General features: G+C 44.2%; 1 protein-coding gene across 26 annotated transcripts in view; it reads right to left on the reverse strand.

The window, feature by feature from the left end:
- Window positions 1–22,414, reverse strand: part of KCNMA1 (potassium calcium-activated channel subfamily M alpha 1) — a 725,165-nt gene that overhangs the window by 182,925 nt on the left and 519,826 nt on the right. For all 26 annotated transcript variants that reach the window (XM_069460487.1, XM_069460484.1, XM_069460483.1 and 23 more), the window contains 2 exons: window positions 20,936–21,005; window positions 15,061–15,216 (listed from right to left, as the gene is read on the reverse strand). In XM_069460487.1, the coding sequence (XP_069316588.1) occupies window positions 15,061–15,216; window positions 20,936–21,005 (226 nt within the window). The remainder of the gene's footprint in view (window positions 1–15,060; window positions 15,217–20,935; window positions 21,006–22,414) is intronic.

Here is a 22,414-nt window from a genome sequence, read left to right on the forward strand (position 1 = left end):
GAGTAATCATACTGTAACCAACTAGTGTTTATCTCAGGAATGCATGGCGGCTAGTTCAATATTCTAAAATCAATCAATACAATCCACCATATTAACAGTCTAAAGAAAAACAATATGATTATATCAATGGATGCAGGAAAAGTATTTGGCTAAACTCAACATCTATTCATGATTTTTAAAAAACTCTCACAGAGAATGGGACAAGATGGATGAATAGAAACGTCCCTCTGCATGAACACCAAATTCAACAACTACCCACACAAGTAAGCACCTTCAGAAGATCCAAAAGTCAGGGCCGCCCTGGCACCAGAACATGGCACAGGGCAGAATCCCGCTGGTGCCCATGGAGGGAGCATTTAGACCAGCCCAGCCAGCGGTAAACCTTCCACCCCGAAGCCCAAGTTCCGGGTAGCCCCACCACTGGCTGACTGAGAAAAGGCAGCCTGGGGCCTGGACTAAATTCATATGGCAGTTGGTGCCACAAACATTGCAGTCCTTGAGCAATTCCTGCGGCTGTGCTGGCTGGGAGCCAGAGAACTTGGGGTACACGTGACCCAGTGAGACACCAGCAGTGGTGGCCAGGCCAGTGCCTGTGTCACCCTCCCCCAACCATAGGCAGTGTGGCTCGGGGAGAGTCTTCTTTCACGTGGGGAAAGGAAAGAAAGGGAAGAGTTCAGAGGACTTTGTTTTGAAACTTGGCTACCAGCTCAGCCACAGTAAAATAAAGTACCAAGCAGATTCCTGAAGCCTCGATTCCAGGCATTAGTTCCCAGAGGGCAATTCTGGACCCACCCTAAGCAAGAAGGAAACCTGCTGCCCTAAAGGGAAGGACCAGTCCTGGCAGGATTCACTACCTGCTGACTAAGGAGCCCTAGGGCTTTGAATAGACATCAGAAGTGGCCAGGCAACAGTCACCATGGACTTTGGGTGAGACTGGGCTGGCTTCAGGTGTGGCCTGGAGCTGGGAGCCACAAGGGAGTGCATCACTCCTCCTCCAACTCCAGGAGCCCGGCACAGAGGATGAGGGAAGAGAGTGAAAGACTCTTCCTGATAATCCAGGGACTTCTCGGTACCTTACCCAACTCCAACAAGGAGGTACCACCAAGAGTCTGCAAGAGTCACAGCAACACTGAGCTTGGGGCACCCCGAGTAACTAGACTTAGATTTCAACACTCAATTCCCTTTGAATATCTGGAAAGCCTTCTCAGGGAGGTCAGGTTCAAACAAGCCCAGACTGCAAAGATTAAAATAAATACCTAACCTTTGAATGCCCAGACATTGACGAACATCCACAAGGATCAAGAACATCCAGGAAAACATGACCTCACCAAATGAACTAACTAAGGTACCAATGACCAGTCCCAGAGTAATGGAGGCAATATGTGGCCTTTCAGACCAAGAATTCAAAACATCTGTCCTGAAGAAGCTCGATGAACTTTAAGACAACACAGAGGAGGAATTCAGAAGCCTATCAGAGAAATTTAACAAAAAAATTAAAATAATAAAAAAAAAAGCAAGCAGAAATTCTGGAGCTTAAGAATGCAATTAACAAACTAGAAATGCATCAGAGTCTCTCAGCAGCAGAATTGACCAAGCAGAGGAAAGAATTAGTGAGCTTTGCAGACAGGCTGTTTGAAAATACAAAGTCAGATGAGAAAAATGAATTAAAAAGAATGAATCATGCTTACAAGATCTAGAAAATAGCCTCATAAGGGCAAATCTAAGAGTTATTGGCCTTAAAGAGGAGGTGGAAAGAGAGATTGGGGTGAAAAGTTTATTCAAAGAAATAATAACAGAGAACTTTCCAAACCTAGAGAAAGATACCAATATTCAGGTACAAGAACACCAAGCAGATTTAACCCAAACAAGACTATCTCAAGGCATTTAATAATCAAGTTCCCAAAGGTCACAAATAAAGAAAAGATCCTCAGGGAAGCAAGAAAAAAGAAAGACAAAATAACATATAAAGGAGCTCTTGTACATCTGGCAGCAGACTTTTCAGTGGAAACCTTACAGTCCAGGAGAGAGTGGCATGACATATTCAAAGTACTGAAGGAAGAAACCTTAACCCTAGAGTATTATGTCCTGCAAAAATATCTTTCAAACATGAAGGAAAAACAAAGACTTTCTCAGACAAACAAAACCTGAGGGATTTCATCAACACCAGACCAGTCCTACAAGAAATGCTAAAAGAAGTTCTTCAATCTGAAAGAAAAGGACATTAATGAACAATCAGAAATCATCTGAAGGTACACAACTCACTGGTATCAGTCAGTACACAAATGCAGGATACTTTATTGCTGTAATTGCAATGTGTAAGTCACTCATATCTTGAGTAGGATGACTAAAAGACAAGCATATCAAAAATAACTACAACAACTCTTTTGAGAGATAGATAGTATATAAAGATATGGATGGGAAATAAAACTCTCACAAAACTAGAAATAGAAAGGGACTTCCTCAACCTCAAAAGACGGGCATCTACAAAATATCTGTAGCTCTTATTAAGTATAATAATAAGTATAGCAGTGAAAAAAAAAAAAAAAAGAATGTTTTTCCCCCAAGACTGGAAACAAAGCAAAGATGTCCACTCTCACTCCTTCTATTCAATATCCTAGAAGAAGCACTAGCCAGTACGATAAAGTTGCAGGATACAAGGTCAATATAGAAAAATGCATATTTCTACCTACCACCAATGAACAATTAGAAACCAAATATTTTTAAGATGCTATTTATAATCGCTCCAAAAAAGGTAAAACTTATGTATAAATCTAACAAAACATGTACAGAATCTTTATGCTGAAAACTACAAAACACGGGTGAAAGAAATCAAAGATGACCTCAATAAATGGAGAGGCCATAATCATGGATAAGAAGATTCAATATAGTAAAGATGTCAGTACTCCTCTAAATTGCTCTATAGGTTTTAAACAATTCCAATCAGAATACCAGCAGGAATTTTTGTAGATATAGACAAGCTGATTTTAAAATTTAAATGGAATGGCAAAGACACTAGAATAGCCAAAGCAATTTTGAAAAAGAATACATTTGGAGGAATCAAGCTACCTAATTCCAATTTCAGGCCACAGAAGATTATTTCCAGACCTTGAAACCTGATGGAATTTGCCTGATTGAATTGTGAAGTTGCTTGGGACTGGTAGGTCCTTTCTTCCTTCCATTGTCTCCCCTTTGGAATGGCAATGTCCATCACTGTTATCCTACGGCTGTCCCACTATTGCATTTGGAGAACAGAGTATTTGTTTTCCAGTTTCACAGATCCAAAGATGGAGAGAATTTTGCCCCAGGATGGATCACACCTGGAGTCTCACTCATAACTGATTAGATGATGACATTTGGGACTTCTGAGTAAGTGATCTTTAGATGAGATTTTGGATTTAAATTGTGTTGTAGGGTTGAAACCTTTGGGGGTGTTGGGATGGGGGTGAATGTATGTTGCATGTGGGATGAATGTGGATCTTTGAGGGCCAGAGGACAGGTTACGGTAGGCTGAATAATGGCCCCCACATCCCAATCCCTGGAACCTGTGAATGTTACCTTAAACGACAAAAGAGACTTTGTAGATGTGATTAAGTTAAGGATCTTGAGAAAGGGAGATTATGCTGAATTATTTGAGTGGGCCCTATATGCAACTGCAAGTATCTTTATAAAAGAGGCAGAGGGACATTTGACTAAAGAAGAAACAGATGACATGACAATGGAAGCAAAAGTTTGGAGTGAGGTGATGCTGGGGCTAGAAATGCAAGGAAACAGTCCGTCTCTAGAGCCTCCAGAAGGAGCCAGCCCCACCAACACCTTGGCTGTAACTCCAGCAAAACTGAATCTCAGACCTCTTGCCTCCAGAAAAGGGAGATAAAAGATTTGTATTGTTTTAAACAACTAGGTTTGTGGCAATTTTTTACAGTGGCCATAGAAAACTAACACATATTATTTCATTTCTCTTGGGTAGATACCTAGGAGTGTTATTTCTGGGTCATAAGGTAACTCCGTATTTAACATTTTGAGAAAATCCCTAAACTTTTCAGATTTAAAACTTTTCTCCAGGAAAGACAGTGTTAAGAAAATGAAAAGACAAGCTACAGATGAGGAGAAAATATTTACAAATCCCATATCCCACAAGATATCCAGAATTTATAAGGAACTCTTAAACAGTAAAAAACACAACTCAATTAAAATGGGCCAAACACTTCACCAGAAGGGATATACAGATGGCAAAAGAACACATAAAAAGATGTTCAACATCCATAGCTATCGGGGAAACACATGTTAAAACCATGACGAGGTACTGCTACCCACTTCCTAGACTGGATAAAATAGAAAATACTGGCAATACCAAGTGCTGGCGAGGATGCAGACCAACAGGAACTCATACATTGCTGATGGGAATGATAAATGCTGTCCTTCTGGAACACACTTTGGCAGTTTTTTTTAAAGTTAAATATAAACTCACCCTATAATCCAGAAATCCTACTTCTAGATATTTACCCTAGAAAAATTAAAATTTATATCCACACAGACTTCACAAATGTTTATATAAGTTCTATTCATGATCACCCCAAATTGGAAGCATCCTAAATGCTGTCCAACAAATAAACAAACTGTGGTACCCCATAAGATGCCACACTATTCAGCAATAGAAAGGAATGAAGTATCAATACATGCAACAACCTGGAGAGGTCTCAGGGAACTATGCTGAATGAAAAAAAGCCAGTCTCAAAAAGTTACATACTTCATGATGCCATTTACATGACAGATTCAAAAAAACAAAACTATAGTGACAGAGAACAGATCAGTGGTTGCCCGGGCCTGGGGTTGCTGGGAGGGTGTGACTGCAGACTAAGAGTATGAGGGAATTTTGGGAGTATTGAAACTGCCCTGTATCTAGATTGTGGTGGTGGTTGCATGACTCTACATAGATGTGTTAAAATGCATAAAGCTGTGCACACACACCACTTTTACTTTGCTAATTTAAAAAATAAAATTAAAGAAACAGAAAAGCTAGAAAATTACAATTATTTCTGAATCTTAGCGGAAAGACATACCTTTAACATTTTTCTATCCTGGAAAATGGCCAAGAAGAAATGCTACATAAATGCAACTGGATTTCTCTACTAATAACCTTGAGGACTTATCAATTTGAAGCTCTACTGCCTTCACCCAAATTGTAAGTTACTTGAATCCTTTTGTTATGATCAGAAGGAGCTTGCAAAGATTAGGGTTAGTTATACTTTTTCTGCTAGAAATTTTTCTTTCTTTCTCTTGTTGGCACCATTTAAGTCTTCCAAATCTCACTCTCTCTTTACTGACACTTTCCCATTGTTGGGAGTCTACCATACTGCACTCTGACCCTTCCATTCCTTTTTTTGCATGGTTGAGACTAAGCTTTTTAACTTCCTTACATCTCCCTCAACAAATAAGTCACCATCTCCCCTCCCTGCTCAGTTGTATCACTTGACTTAGCAACAAATCCTCCCACTATAAGGCATTATGGTCTAGTCAAGACAGCACTGCCTGGGTCTTTTTCAAATTAAGCCATCACAGAAGGAATGGGGCAGACACATGTATTCCCTACCTTTGAAAAATACCTTAATTTTTATATCACATAGTTTTGCATGGTTGAGGGGAAACTTGGGATACCATTAAAACTTTTACAAACATTGCAAAATGGTTTCTATTCTTAGAAGCTATTGACTTGAATGTAAAACTAAGCAGTGTTTATATTTGAGACATTTCTCTAGGAGAAGCAATGTGTAATGGTGAGGAAAGCTCTGAGCTGAGAACCAATGATTTGGTGGAGTTCTGGCCCTAGCTCTATGGTTTCCCAACCAACTGTGCAGCCAGAGGTAAGGCATCTTCTGAGTTCTTCCTCCCCAAAAGCTAAGGAAATAGGTCCTATTTCTTCCTACTTTACAGTTGAGCAAGGGTCAGAGATACTAGCTACTTTGCATTTGAAATGTTTTCCACATGATATTCAACAAAATGCTTATGTATCTGGTCAAATAAAAAATAATTTAAGTAAACATGTACGTTTTGTAAACTGCAAAGTACTATGCAAACTGAGAGTACTGCTGCAATTTTCAAAGTTCTTGACAACACACCCACGGTATCGAATCGATGGTGGTTTCTTGTTTCGCATCCCCTAGATGTGTACAGTAGTCGGCTCAAAGTTCCAAATTCCTCATCACTGTTCTGGACATAGATTCACACTTGGTATCACTTTAGAGCAGTGATAACCAACAGACTTAAGGGAATCTGAGATTTGATTCCTTATGGTTTTATATAATATTTTGAGTTTTTACTTAACAATCACTGATAGTGGATGGCACACAAAAACCGCAAGTTAAAAAGTTGGAAGAAGGGGAAGGCAGGGTGGACTCAGCCCGTGGACGCCCAGGCATACTCAGGAATGCACGCAATTCATTAAAGGCCAGTAATATCTGAAAGAGTTCAGTTTGATGTTTGACCAGAGGTTCAAGAAAATGGCCCTTCTGTCACATTGGTGACAACATCCTGCCAGGTGATAAGAGCCAGGGTGAGCGCCAGCTTCTACGGGGTTTTCACGTTAAGTTCTGACCCTTCTGGCTGCTGGGGGCTCCATCGCACTGGGCGCCGGGCTCTGGGTGCACATTATGCAGTCTCCCTGTGCTGCCTTTCCCTTTGTTCAGTCCACGCCAAGAGCCAAATAAAAGAATCCATATGTGATTACAGCTATAAAACCAAAAGGAAAATATTAGACCAAAATATAACATTTTGGGGTTTCTAAGTTTGTTTTACCTTTAATGCTAGGCAGACAGTTTACACAAATCATTTTGCTGCAAAGTAAAGAGTAATGAGTTAAATGTGTTCACTGTCACCATCAATCATGTCCGTTAGCCTTTGATTGACCAAACACATAAGACACATGAAATGACTTTCTAATCATGTAAGGGGGAGGGAGGGAGAAGGGGAGAAGATGAGGAGAGGAGTTTCAATTTCTTTTATTTTATTCAGAAGTTCCATTGACATTTTCTGGCAATCTTCTAACACGCTGTACGGGCTTCTCTTTGCTAATAATGTTTGCCTTGAGAATTTGTAAAGGTCTGAGAACTCTTTAATTCAATGTTCTAGAAATTACCAGGGCCATAGGGGAACGGAATCCCTGTTAATAGCTCATGGATTACTTCTCTCTTTATTGGAAATAGTTTTCACGGAAGTTGCGCTACTTTCAGGCGGGTGTTGGGGATCTTGGGCCAACTGAGGGGCACTGGGGGGAGGGAGGCAGCCTCTGATTTAAGGAGAAAAGGGGAGGCACGGTGATGTTGACCGAAATGGGATACTGAGGCTTAGCAAATTCATTTCAATTCTTGGGTGTTTATTTTGATTTGTGAACTTAAACAACACGTTGATGGGATTTTCTGGCAGTCAAAATGGTTTATAACCAAATCTAACCAGCCTCCATGCAATCCTCGCCAAGGATTATAAAGCTTTCATTTCACGTTTCTACATGGAGTCAAAGCTCTTTAATTTGGCAAGGGAACCACATACGGTAGCAGAGGAAGAAGTTTTCAGCACCAAAATCACATCAGATTGCAAGCCCCTGGTGGCCCTGGCTCCCCCAGCTGGCTGCATTGCAGGCTGCCCAGGCTAGGCTAAGGCCAGTTGACGCGTTCAGTTACTCAGCAGATCATCTACTGTTATGAGTCAGGTGCTGCTGTAGGCACTGAGGATCCTGCAAGTAGCCCTGGGCTTCACAGTGCTGATACCATCTCAGGCAAAAGAGGCAATAAACATAAAACAGTGCCATGGAGAAAAATAAAGCCAGGAGAGTAGATAAGGGTGCGGATGTTTAGGGTACGGAGCGGAGGGTGAGGCAAATTTCTAAAATGCAATTCTGTTATTTTTTTCCACATGGATACTTTATCCCTGCCATGAAGCCGAGGAGAACATCTACGTCCTTCCTAGAAAATAGGGTAAAATGGGACATCTACTCTCTCTAGAGATCCTCAGAAGCCCCAGAAAACTTTTATGAACTTAGTAACTATCGTCTTGATTTTCCTGTATTTGCCAGGGAAGCTGATGACTCACAAAGTGTCCCTTTATAAGAGATATACCATATTCATAGAGTGGAGAGCTCAATATTGTGGAGATATCAATTCTCCCTAAGAGAATTCAGAAACACAGACACGATCGTATGCTGTCACCTGACATAAAAAAAAAAAAATGGGGACTTCTGGAGTACTGATAATGCACTGTTTCTTAATCTGGGTCCTAGTTACATGGGAGTTTTGAGTTTGTAAATATTTAACAAGTTGTCCATTTATTATATGCACACTTTTATATTTGCATATTATACTTCCATTAAAAGTCTATAAACCTTTGTTTCTAATCCCTTTTAAAATGCAATTCTAAAATGAGGAAGAACTCATTTCCTCTAAAATTAATATTAAACAAAGACAAGAAGGGTTGGACAGGGGGAAGTCAAGTAGATGCTTAGGGGAAGAACATCCCAGCCAGAGGGAACAGCTAGTAAAAATCCCTAGACCGGACAAAAGGGGGCGTGGCTGATGCGAAGAGCTGGAGAGCACGTAGGATTTAGGCCAGCGAGGTCAGGGGAATAGAACCTGACTGCTTAGGACCAGCAGGCCATCGGAAGGACTTAATTCTGGTGAGACAGGTCGCCATGGAGGGACTTACGCAGAGGGATGAAAGGATCTGATTCATGCTCGAGAAGGACGGTTCTGGGAGCTTTATTGAGCTAGTTTGGAGGGAGGGGGTCAGGCGGAGCGGACAGACCAGTCAGGAGGAGGCTGGCACACTCCAGGAGAGAGATGCGGCGGTTTGCCAATACGAAGTGCTCCCACTTTGAATATTTTGATAGCTGAGCCAAGAAGATTTCATACTGAATTGAATGTGGTGTTTGAGGGTCTCCCCTGCCTCAAAAAAGGAGTCAAGGATGACTCCAAAGTCTTTAGTCTGACCTATGGGAAGGGTGGCATTGCCAGTAGTGAAAGTGGGAGAACAGGCTTAAGGACAAAGAACAGGAATTTGATTGTGGAAATGTTAAGTCTGAGATGAGATGGGACATTCAAACGGAGACGCTCAGCGGCAGTTGAACAGATGATGCTGGGCTCAGGGGAGAGCTTCTGGATGGAGATAGAAATTTAGGAGTCATCTCTGTATGTAAAAGCCATGAGAATAGTTGAGATTACCAAGGAGGTTACTACAGTTGTACCGGGGACTGCCCTCCACTGGCGAGAACACATGCAGAGTCTGCTGTCGTGATGCCATCTGTGGCTAGGGTGCCATTGCCCATGGCTAGTGGAGGAAACAACAGCTTGTGTCTTACTATCTAATTTCCACCATGTGGGTTCACTTTGCCAGGCAAACTCTCTAGTCTGTTACCAGTAGTATTCCCTCTAAAGTAGAAGACACCTTGGTCCCAGTCTTGACAGGTGCAGCCCTGACTCCATGCCAGAGATGCCACCCTCCCACGCAGGGTTGAGTTCTGCTCCGGGTATGCCTCCCTCGACCCAATCTGCAGAGCTTACACCACCAGACAGTAAGAATTGCTTGCTGTGACGGTTAATGTTTTCTGTTGACTTGACTAGGTCATGAGGTGCCCAGATACTTGGCTAAACATTATTCTGGGTGTGTCTGTGAGGCTCTTTCTGCACGAGATTAATATTTGATTTAGTAGACTGAGGAAAGCAGTTGGCTCCCCAGTGTGGGTGGGCCTTGTCTAACTCACTGGGGGCCTGAATAAAACAGAAACGAGGAATAAGGCAGAATTTGCTCTCTCTGCCTGATGGTCTGGTCTTGAGCTAGGACATCAGTCTCCTCCTGCTTTCGGACATGGACTGAAACTGAACAACATCGACTCTTCTGGTTCTCAGGTCTTCAGCCTCAGGCAGAGACGATACCACCCACCCTCCAGGGTCTCCAGTTTGCAGAGCTTGGGACTTCTCAGCCTGCATAAGCACGTGGGCCAATTCCTCATAATCTACATCTCTCTCTCCCTCTCTCTCGTGTGTGTGTACCTACGCTCTCTTTCTCTCTCAATAATAAACACACCCGCACCAACACACACACACACAGAGTTGGTTGTTTCTCTAGGAAATCTAATACTTTCTCCCAGAAGCACCCACATAAGCCACCCTAGCCCTCATATCCACTTGGTTTAGATTCCACTTAGTTTCACCCCCTAAATACAGCAGTGAATAATGTCAATCCCTTCTTGGGAGCCTAGTTCACTCCTTACCCTAACTCAGCCCAAGGCTAACTCATCTTCTGCTTTGACACAGTGATCTCTACACTTGCAGCGCTGGCCAGAGAGGAAGGTAAACAAGACCCACAGGATGGAGCAGTGCAAACACGTGCCTGCACTTACAAGTCAGTACAGAACTTCTAAAGCTTCTCAGGGCCTCCTCGCCATAAGGATGCTGGTGTGGTTAGCACACTCCCTGGAATATGGTAGGTGCTCAGGGAATCTCTATTAGACAGTTTGTATAAAATGAACTACAGAAAGCTAAGATTTATGCTAAGATGATGGCACTAGCAAAGGTTTTCTTTTATCACTTATCATATTTCCTCTTAGTATACACAAGAATGAACCTGGAACCAGTTTGCTTGGGTTTGAACACCTGAGTTTGTCAATTTTAAGCTGTATGTCCTCATGCAGGTTGTTGAAATTCTCTTAACCTGTAGTACCTGCCACTGTAAAGTGAGGATAGTAATAGTGCTGAGTTTGAGTAGGGTAATTGTGAGGATTAGATGTGATAATGCTTACAAAGCACTTAGTATAATGTGTAGCACACAGGAATCAGTATATCTTAGCTATTATTAAAATTGCTTGATTTATATTCCAGCTCCTAAACCAGATTGATTTTATACACGCATATGTACAAACACATATATACACAAAAATATAACCCAAACAAAAGGTATTAAAATGATTCCCTTGGCTATAATTAGTGCGAGGACTATACTATGTATTACTTAAAGTTTATCTTAATAAAGTCACAGCAGTAATAAACAAATACTTTGTGTGTCCAGCCACATCTACTTCCGCCAAGAGACAATTTGAGTAGCATGGGTCTGATTTCCCTAGCGCTTCCTCATTTAGAAATAGAAAACGTGATAGAGAAGGCTGTGTTGTGATTGACATTAAGGACTATTTCACCCACAAATTTCAAATCTTGTGGACTAATGGGAAAAAAGAAACACTTCGTATATTTTCTCTACTTTCATAACTGATTTATTCAGCAAAGAAATAATTATGGACTGCATACCATGTTCCAGGCTGCATGTATGTGTGTGTATGTGTGTGTAAAATGATAGATTAGCAGAGTTAAAATAGTTGGCAATTCTGAAAACTATTTAAATGTGCTAAGTTGGAAATCTCAATGTAGACTGAAAAATGATTTTAAGAGTTAATCTCCTTGTAAACACACACACACACACACACACACACACACAATTTTTCATGTCCTAGGACAGCTAATCCTAGTAAGAATAATATTAATAGCACAATTCATAAAGATGGCAGCTCAAGCCCCAATTAGAAACCTCATACACTGAAGACAAAGTTAAGTACACACAGTAAGGCTCAAAAACAAAAACAAAATCAAAACCAATGGATTGTAAATGACATCCAAGTGAGGAAGGCAAGTAGAGAGCAAGTGTGGCCACTTATGCAGGGATGAGGCAATGGCAGATAGGCTACACGAGTTTATTGTGTTGGTCTTTACAGAAGGCATCAGGGGGAGTCTCGCTGGAACCTGACGGGCCATGGAAGGAGATCAGATAGTAGAAAATGAACAGGATGTTCCGGGCCTGGCTGATAATGTAGATGTAGATACGTCGCAGGCACCAGAACAAACGCAGAATGTTCAAACCAAACGCTATTGCACAAAATGCTTAACCTGTGCTTAGCAACAGCTGCTGAGCTGGAGGACCCTAGGCTGCCAAGCTGAGCCTCTTTCCTGAAGGTACCGCATATGAGGTGAGCATGGGTTTGTTAAATCCCAACTCACCAGAAGCTGTAGAGGGCATGCCTCGAAGTTTAAATTAAACACAAATAGCCAGGAAAAAAAAAATCTTTAACAGTAGTTAGCAAACTTAAGGAATTCATTCCTCCCAAAGATGTGAGGTAAAAAAATACAAATAGATTCCCAAAAAGGTTAGATCAATTCAGAGATGACATACCCTAATGGAAGTTAGGTTTTCAGGAGTGGTGACTTGGGGTTACTGAGGGTTAGTATCTTTGAGAGTAGCACCAGTGTGGGGATAAATAAGTGCTCCCCCATATTTCTTGGTTCCTCTAGGCTAAGCCTCTTTGTAATTCCTATATGCAAAGGGTCTCTCTCTCTTTGAACAAGCTCTATCACCCTCATTTTCAGTTTTGGCTGTTTGGTCTCATGCATAATAAAAAGCCCAGTGGATGGTCGCTGGGCTTCTGCCTATGATATATCTTCACTGTTCCAGTCTTGTTTCTCTTTCTTCTGCTTTCAGCAAGAGTTCTGCAGATCCAAGAAACAGACACTACCTGCCCGGGGCAAGGGAGAAGGTGAGCTGACATCTTACCTTTGGCTTCCAGAAATGCTAAGTGTTCCCAAAGGATCAAGTGTCACCAAAGCCTTATCCCTTCTCCCTCTATCCTAATAGTCCTGCCTGTCCCCATTGGAATTGCTGATGAATTCTCCGCCATAGGATATGGGGGTCACTGGAGAAGGAAGCGACTTCTGTAAACAATAATCCACTTACAGTTTTCCTTCTCTACCTGCCCTCCACCAAGAAAAATAAGTGAAGGCTTTGTGATCCCTGGAATAGGAGATAATTTATAAAACATGCCAAGGAGAATATCATTGTGGGGTTGGCCAGGACCTAAAAGAGACAAGGATTGGGATTTGGAGGTAAGTACACAGAGACGACAACATAGAATGGGGAGCACACGAGTAAGGCTGTTCCTGTTTTAAATGAAAAAAAATATATGAAGGGAAGCCTTGTTATTTCCAGGCCATGCACCTTAGCGAATTCCAACACAGAGACCACCTCAGTGTCAAAAGGCCATATTCAGAGTTACTTCCAAACACGAGGGAGGCGGCCCTGGACAGAAATAATGCAGTAACACAACCCCCAACAACTGCAATGTGTTTTCAGTTACACCAGGGCCAGGCCCAGCCTTTCCCACAGGCTCTTCCTAAATAGGCACTTGGCAATGGGCTTGGCTGAGCTGGAGCGGACGCCCTGGGCTTCAGAGACAAGGCCCCGAGGGAAGCTGGGCAGTTCTCCCTGCTGGTAATAACGGTGACAGGCAGCTCCAGTTACCATGCAGGCACCACAAAGGCAAAACATGCGCATGTCCAGGGGCCTCATCTTTGGTGAGGCCCTGCCAAGATCCTGTCACCCCAACACGAGGAAGCAGAACCCAGCTCCTCAGACCACGTGTTCTGTCCTGCAGGCCGTCCCCTGCTGGAAGAAAACCCCCAGAGTGTGGTTGAGAGAGCCAGAGTTCTCTTGTGACAGTCCTTTAACCTGGGTCTGGGCTCCTCGCGTTGAGTAGAGAAGCCCTGGGGGACACTGGGCTACATCTGGCTGCGGGGGCTCGACTTCAAACAGTCACACAGACCTTCCGCCACCCCCAGTTCCATCCACGCAGACAAGAACAGCCTGGACTAACGGAGACGCTTAAAGGAATGCAATGTCCTTATTTGTAAGTTGGGTCTGAGCTCCAAGTTCTGTTGAGCTGAGGCCTCTGGGCACATGATGAACACAGTAGAAGGATTTTTAAATCAAGGTATCCCTTGTTATGGATATTGCTAACGTGACAGAAGGAGCTCCAGAACAACTTGTTCTTTTACATAGAGCAATGTTGACTATCAATTGGTTAAACAATGCCAGTTATGTGGGTACAGAGGGTAAGGACCTAGAAAAACACCTGCTCTAATAACACAGCTCAGAGTTGCCCTGGGTGACGGTGCCCACGCCCACGTCCTCACGCTCCCCACCCAGCCCTCTTATTTCCTCAACTCCCTTGAGGAACCTGCTGGCGGATACAGCAGCCATGCATGGCAGCAAACGGTAGGAGGTCTCGCACCTTTGACCTCAGGGCTCGCCCCTCTCTGTGGGACCTCGGGGTGACTCACTAATTTGTCACCTCAACCGCAACTAATTCTGCTTGTTATATGACAGGAAGGAGAATACAAGCCCCGATCTGGGGCTAACTGCCACCCGTAGCAAATCAGAAAGGCCCAAACTAGACAGGCTTTGTGGGCTGGCTTGCCACTCTGACTGTCTAGCTAAGAACCGTCCAAGGTTGAGGACTAGAGTTACTGCCCTCCCCTGCTCCAGAAGCTGTCTTGGGTAGTGGCCTCTCCATGCAAGGCCCTGGAAGCAAACTCCTGAGTTTGGTCCAGCAGTGGCCACTCTGGGGACTTTGGAGTGGCTGCCCAGTCAGCTCTGTGGGGTGCGGGCTGACGAGGAGATGAACACGTCCAGACGGCCTGTCTCTCAGTGCAAAGGACACTGCTGCCGAGGCCTCGGTTCCTTCCCCCGCCCCATTCAAATAACCACGGCATGTCAGCCCTGCTGGCCTCCTTGATTGTGCAGAAATAAATAAATGAATTATGTTGTTGGGGTTTGGGCTGCAGCACAAACACATGGTCTGCATTTATCCACACAGTGAGAGGTCCACCAGCCACTTGATATAAAAGAGCAAAATGATAATTCTTTTCTTTAGGCGCTCTGGTGCCATATGGAATGTATATAAATCATATTTTTGTTTTAACAGCGGAGGCTTTGTTGATAGATAAACATGTGGTTTATCTAAAAAAAGAGAGGATTGCGCTTTGAACAATCATTTAATGGCCGTGGATGTGCCAAATAAAAATAAAAACATAATTTTGAAAGAAGCTGGCCTCGTGCCCAAATCCATAACAAGGAATTTCTCCTTAACCAAAGTGGTTAAAGCCCGTCGATCTGTTTTGAGTTTAAGCCGTGCTCTCTACTCAACCCCACGACAAACAGAATCCTGGGCTAATGTGCTCTAATAAGACGAGACGTTACCTTTATGAATGACCTCATGGAGAAGAGGTTGGCCAGCATGGTGGAGAGGCCTTGAGCCAGGCAGCTCTGGGCGATGAAGCCCAACTTGAGCTCCGCGAGGCAGATTGCATCATCTCCCTCCTTCCAATTCCAGCTCGGGATGTTTAGCAGATGGGCCTGTGGAAACAAAAACAGGTATGAGACCTTGCTCTGTTAGTTGCTCAGTTGTTTAAGATCTCTTCTGGGAAATGCAGCATTGCCCAACCGCTTGGGGTCCTCCCGACTCATCCTTTCTTTCTCCCCTCACCTGGGTCTGATGTTTGGGGTTTTATTCAACTCTTCTGTTCATCAGACTTCAGTCTCTCTAGAATGTTGCTTCTGTTCCTACCAAGTCCAAGTCCTCCCCTTGGGTTTGTGAGTTAACCAAATAGAGCCTAGAGGAATTTCCTCTTGTGACACACACATCAGCCCATGTCAGTGGGACGTCTTGCTAGGTTGTTCATAAACTGACTCCCCCAACAGTCCGTAAGACTGCCACGTGCCTGTGTGTTGGGGATTTCTTTTTTACCTGCCTTCCCAGTACTCCAGATCAGGGACTCCCAAACTTGAGAAAGCATCAGAATCACCTGTAGAGTTTGCAAAAACACAGACTGCTGGCCCCTCAGGTTTCTGACTCAGTAGATCTGGGGTGAGTCTGGAGAATTTGCATTTCTAACATGTTGGAGGGGATGCTGATGATGTGATCTGGGGGCCACGCTTTGAGAACCACTACCCTACATCATCAGATAAATCACAGTGCAGACACTTACGATCTCTTGCACACAGACTGTTCCTATTCAACAATTAGGACCCCGAGCCATGCCCATCCCATTATTTTAAGTGGCGTGAAGCAAAGAGTCGTAGGTAATATATTGAATGAAAGAGTTGAAATTCAAAAAGTTCTCCAGAGTTGGAAAAACCAGTAAAAGACCAAACTGAAAAGATTTACAAGGCCTTAACGTCAAGTATAGCATTTAGGTTTAAAAAAAATCAACGATATAAATTCAAAATGAGAAGACCTAACTTGGCAGCAGTCAGGAGAGGGGGGAGAAAAGAAAGCACACAAAGCAAAATTTAAGAGTGTGGGTAAGTAAAACCTCAAATTGTAGGCCAGCCGTGTGACACATTACAGAGAAAGCCAATATTTGCTTGTTAGCAATGGCCTCCAGATGAAGGGAAATGAACATTTCATTCCGCCATGAACTGGTCAGACTAGTTCCAGAGTCCTTGCTCTAGTTTTAAGTCAGACGTAAAGAGGGGAAATGATTGATTGAATACCTTCCAGAGAAAAGTGACAAAGACAAGAAGAGGTGAGCATCTGGAAAAGATCTTTTGAGGAACAGCTAAGAGAGCCAGCCATGACCGGCCTGAAAAAGGAGACAGGATGGTTCCATCTGAATACCTCTGACGCTGCCTCATCCAAGGTTAGGTTTGTCTGGCTTTGTTCTAGAGCCAGAATCAGAACTGACTGGTTTGTGTAATAAGAAAGCAGTTTTTTCATTTGTTTTATGAAGGACCTTCCTAATAATGTAATTTGTCTACTAAATGAAGAAGATTGCCTTGAAAAATATAAGGTCTTTGTGTCCCTAAGACTAAGTATTTCTCCAAGTCACTGGAAAAAGAACTCTTGTTTTGCATGGGAGGAGGTTGAATCAGAGAGCCCTTCCAAAGGTCCTACTAATGCCAAGATTCTATGGCCCTAAAATGAGTATTTCTCTGCACATATCAGCAAACGCGAAGAGCACCAAAGGAGGCCTTCCTTCATTTTCAGAACAATATACGATAGTTCAACTAGAAGGATGGTAGACTTCATTGTGGAAACAAAGAACAAATCCAAGGGCTCCAGGCTCTGCTTTCGGAAACACCACTCTTGTGAAATTCCTTCTTGTGAAATCCACTTCTGTGACGATCTTGTGCACCCTCAGACAGCGGTGGTTACCCCTGGGAGAGATGACTGTATTCTCCCTGAGGAGAGTGTGGTTCAAATTGTCCCCCGCAGGGGCCACGGCAGATGGAAATTTCCCACATCTTATACTCAGTTCCAACGACTGGCCTGCACGGTGTCCCCTTTCTCTCCCAGCTCTTCCCTGGCTTCAGACGGCCACTTTCCCCTTCCCTTCCCTGACATCACAGAGAGCACATCAGTTTAAGTGGAGAAATACTCATTTGCTATCACATTATCTGAGAAGAATGAGGGGAAATTCAATCTAAGTAATACATAAGTAAATCATCGTGTTTTATAAGGAGATTTTTATTAGATCCAAGCCGTAGAGAGATATCTCATGACATGACCTTCACGGCACCTTCAAACAAACTAGCAAAACCTTTCCAAGAAAGTCCCTCAGGATCTAAGGCCCTGGTGTTTCGCCCTTGGGTCCCTCATGTCCCCATCTGGCTTGAGTTCCTCAGGCGTATTTGACATGGTATTACATAGGGAAGTCAAGTTTGTTCCCTGTCTTGGGCTCCCCTGGCCTCCTCTGTGGCCATCACATTTTCCCCAGTCACGGGCAGGGAGTGTGGGGGACATGCTGGAGGCTGGGAGGGAAATCTGTGTGCACGAAGCAAAGAGAGGAGATTGACCCAGGAACTTAAATTTGTTGTTTCTGGCAACTTTGTCCTATTTCGTTCGAGGGAGTTTGGGTTTGGTGGGAAATGCCAGCTTCACTGCACAGACATCTGGAGGCAAATCCTCTCTAATTTGAAGAGTTTAATGAGCAGGTCTAGGAGGACCAGGACCTCCCTCCACTTCTGCTACCGGACTACCCCTCATTCCACGGAGAAGGAGGTGACAACAGGCTGTCCTGGGAAACCAAAGAGATGACTTCCAGTCCCGATTCCATCTCTCACTATCTACAACTTGAGGAAGCCACCAGGAGCCACGGAGAAGGGCATGTGAGAGGAAACAATTCAACACTACGGCTGGAGTGCCGAGGTTTATAGCGAGAACGCACAAAGAACTTGCATCTGCATTGGGCCACTGGGACTTGGCTTCCAGAGACAAAGGCCTCTGTTACTAGAGGCTGCTGGAAAATAAAAAATCCATTAATAGGTAAATGAACAGGAAGGACACTTTTCCAAGACATCATAAACCACTCTTCTCTTGAAGAGCTTCAAGCCATTTACACTCACATCGGAAAACGCCCTGCACGTTCTGTGTTCAGAGATGGCCAGACTGAAAGTGTTTCTCTCCACCAATTCTAGTGGCATCAAAAAGATACACTTGGGCGAGCACCAGCCCTTCTCTAAAGCCTACGCTCAGGAACCAGTGCTTGGTCCAATGGGCTGTGGCTCCATTTGAAGTGATGGTGGCAGTTAGCTGTTCTGTCTCCTGGCTCGCTGGCTGCTGAGTGACCGTGATTTGTGCCCCGCAGAGTTGTTCTGTCTGTGACAGAGCTTAGACCCCTTGGTCTGAAGTTACACTGGGACGCTGAAATGCACAGATGGTCCAATGAGGACTAAAGGAGATAATGGATGTCAAAGCTATTTTAAAACCATAAAATATGACACAAATGTCTGTGATTATTATGATGACAAACTCAGGGCCAGTTTTACATAGAGAGAAAGTAGGCAGCTTCCTGACTTCCCTCCAGGCCTTAGAACATCATCATCATTAGATCACAGGGGACTGGAATTCTTTATATGTCAAGCCTAGTATCCAAATACAGAATCAGCTATCCCTGGGAATGTGTTCAGAGTGTCATAACTTTACACACATACCAGGTCCTCTCCTGGAAGCAAGTTTTAATGGATGGAGATCTCTGGGCACCTAGGATGGGTGCAGAGAAAGTGCCAAGAGAGGAAGAAAAAAATACTGAAAGGAAAGAGGAAGAAAAGTATATTTAAAAGGGTAAGGTGTAAGCATCTTAGGAAACAGGGCAAAATTATAGAGCAGAGTGAAGAATGCCCATTTGGAATTCTACAAGGAATGAGATGATAAACCATGATGAGTGGGCTTTCTATTCTTGCTCTAGAAGACAGAAATGAAATGATAGAGAAAAATATCCTGTGTCAAAGTCACTCTGTCTCTTGTGTCCTTACTAATCTCACAGGGATCTGTAAGTCATTTTGCCTAACCCTGAAACCCAAATAGATTGGAATGGTTCTAAATAAAATGTGTTTTAAGTAATCATCATGGATCGGTTGATATCTTCCTCATTGTTCCTGAGTAATTACCATGCAGAGGTTTGCCAAAGACATTCATGTTGCTATGATCATGTGATTACTGACCAGGGACTGTCTGGATCATAGGCCGGTTGAGCTACTTTGAGTTTGACAAGAACCACGTAGCTGAAATCCTCCTTAATTTCTTGAAGATGCTGCATCAGCACTCATTGGAAGGAGAAAAAAAGGAACTGACATCCCTTTCTAAACATACAACATTAATTTTCCCATTCAATCTAAACTCAGCCAAAAATCTAAACAACAGCTTAAAGTACTCCCACACTAAATGAAATTTCGAATGACAAATGAAAGAAGGAGCGCTCACTGCCGCAGGAGCTGTCACCAGTCACAGCCTTGCTAATAAAACTCACCACCACCTGCAGAGGCTGCTGTCAAAAACTTCTCCAGCTTGACGCCTGTGCCTTACCAATATCCTCACTTTATCTCTCCGGCATCCTTGGGTTTTTCAGAGACAAGCAGGAGAATGCGACCTTGGGTCCCCACCACCAAACCCCCAGGCTGGAGCACAGCACGTTCTGCAGTGGAGCCACCTGCCGAGGGTCGGGCAATCCTTGGCAGTGGGCAGCAGGTCCGAGCGGTGGGCCAGTCACGACAGCAGGCTCCACTCAACAATGGCCTCTGATGGACCTCCACACGGTCAAATGGGCCAGCACTTGCCAGCAATTAAGAAATAATGGCACAGCGCTGGTGCATTTGGCAGAATGGGGTCTTCTCTGAGTCACCTGACTGCCCATTTCATAGGGAATATGGCCTATAAGAGGGGCCGCATGCTCACTCATAACCCAGCAGGGAGTTATTCTGTTCAGACAGGACACCTGGCTCCGGGTACTACGCAGCCCCCGGTTTCTCAGCTTCATTAAGGAGATAACTGGTACCATACCAAACAGAGAAAGGTGCCACCTTCCCTCCCCCAAAGCTGTTTTCTTGGAAGTTTACTGACTGGCTAAGTGAAGGAGCTTTGCCTTTGAATGAGAGACTGGACTCTGGGAAGCAGCATAGACTCCGGACGTTTGCTTTCTTTCCAATCAGTGCCCCATTGTAAGCTGTAACACTAGGAAAATTCCTTCATGCTTAGTCTCTGGATAGCCAACAATTTTCCCAAATTCAACTGTGCAAAATTCTTACCCTAAATTAGAGAATGTGTTCCACCTTCTCCACCCTTTCAAGTTCACCTGGTCTGGGAGTGAGAAGTTCTATCACTTACCCAGGACACTCTCTACACCTTAACTGCAAATTCCCCGAGGGTATGAAATAGGACTACTTCTTCACTTACATCCCTCTGGGTGTCGGGTAGAGTGCTAACCACATAGTAGGTGTTCAATAAATATTGACTGAAGAAATGACTACAGCACATCAGAATGGAAGTTGTAATTTAGGTGCAAATGGGGTCTAAGAATACATCAATATTTCTGAACCAAGGGGTTCAAGAGATGCTTCTTGAATGAATGAGGCTGTGCGTGAAGGAGCTTCCTTCCAGTGAGCAACTGCAGACAAGTCTGGATTAAAGAAATGTGCCAGGGAGATCTTCAGCCACCAGGCCTCTCACTCAGCCCTTTGAACCGCAATGGTGTGTGCACACACGTGGGCACATGAGCGTGTGTGAGGCTGCGCCGTGACGGGGAGGAAGTGGACCCCTGCATTGTCTTTGGCCTGGAACCGGCTCTCACTGTCCTACCTTGTTGTGATACTGCAGCATCTGCGTGATGATTCTGATCTTCGGATGGTAGTTCTTTATGGAGATGACTCTGAAAAAGAAAGAACCGAAGCTGAGGCAGGGTCTGCCTTACCCATGGAGTCTGAGGGAGAGAATCATACAATTATCTCCCAATGGGACACTCATTGGGACGTCCCCAGTGGGACGGCAGCCAGCGCCGTCCAGAGGGGTGGCAGACACTGGGCCAAGTTAAACTGTGTTTCCACCACCGTATCTCTTGGTAGTGTGAGAAAGAAATTACAAAACAGCACATCTGTGTCCTGGGCATAAGAAATCTGAGGGTCCCCTGCGATGCCTTGGGGATGGGATATGTGCCCATGTGTGCTGGAGGGTAGGGGGCCTGGTGCAGGGCTCACGGGCTTACTGATCCTATAGACATCTCGACAGCGAAAGCAAGTTCCAATCCTGCGGCCTCCCACCGGAGGCTTGCCATCTCCAATACCCCAGGGACCAGCCACGAAACAATCTGCTCTGAGTCCAATTCTCCAAGTTAACAACTTGAGACAACAATGACAAATCAAACAAGCAGCCTGACAAATGGTTCTAATCGTGACACACACTTGGCCACTCTCACAAAAATGATTTCTAAGCAGGGCGGTTGGGATGGGTGCAAGGTCTCAGACCTTCCGTAGCTAACGGAGTCTAAAGGATGACTTGGATGCTGATTCAAAATGAGTGCCAAGGCCTTGCAGGGGTCACGATCTGGTGGGAAACTGCCCCCCACCTGCCCTCAGGCCATATGCAGTGTTGAACACTGCAGGCACCCACCCCCACCCTCACGTGTCTGCCCCAGTCAATGGCTGTGAGGGAGGCGCAGGGAGCGGATGAATGGAAACACCTGGGCTCCAGTCGCAGCTATTGTATTCATGAACTGGGTGACCTTCAGGAAATCCCTGGGCTCTCTGTTCCTGTTTCCTCATCTGGACACGGGGGCAACAGTACCTGCTTTATTTACTTCACAGGCTTGGTATGAGCAGCAAATGGGAGACCAGATGTGAAAATGCTTTGAAATCATTAAAAGCTCTCTCCACGTGTAAGTTATGGTTTTTGTCATCACCGACTCTGTCACAGGTGACATTGTACATTTCCTTCTGTGACAAGGAAGGCTAAAGAATGGAATTCCACAGAAAGGCCCACCTCCTAAGCTAATCAGAAATGCGTGTATGACGGCCGCCCCCGTAAACTTCCCACCAAGCAGAGCTACCCACTTCACCCCTTTCTGTGCAAAGACGAAGAGAAGACAGCCAGGGAGCAGCTTTTTCTGCAAAGCTGCAACTTGTGAATTTAGGAAACAGATCATGCTAAAGCCTCTCCAGCACAAATCCACCCTGGGTTTTTGCACTTGAAGGATTTCATTTTATTTTTGAAAAAGTGTTGTGTTGGCCCATACTTATAACTCAGGGCCTTTGAGCCTCTGTCAGCCCCCAGCCCTGCCTCGCA

This window comes from Eulemur rufifrons, chromosome 28, assembly GCF_041146395.1.
Source record: "Eulemur rufifrons isolate Redbay chromosome 28, OSU_ERuf_1, whole genome shotgun sequence".
Taxonomy (NCBI): domain Eukaryota; kingdom Metazoa; phylum Chordata; class Mammalia; order Primates; family Lemuridae; genus Eulemur; species Eulemur rufifrons.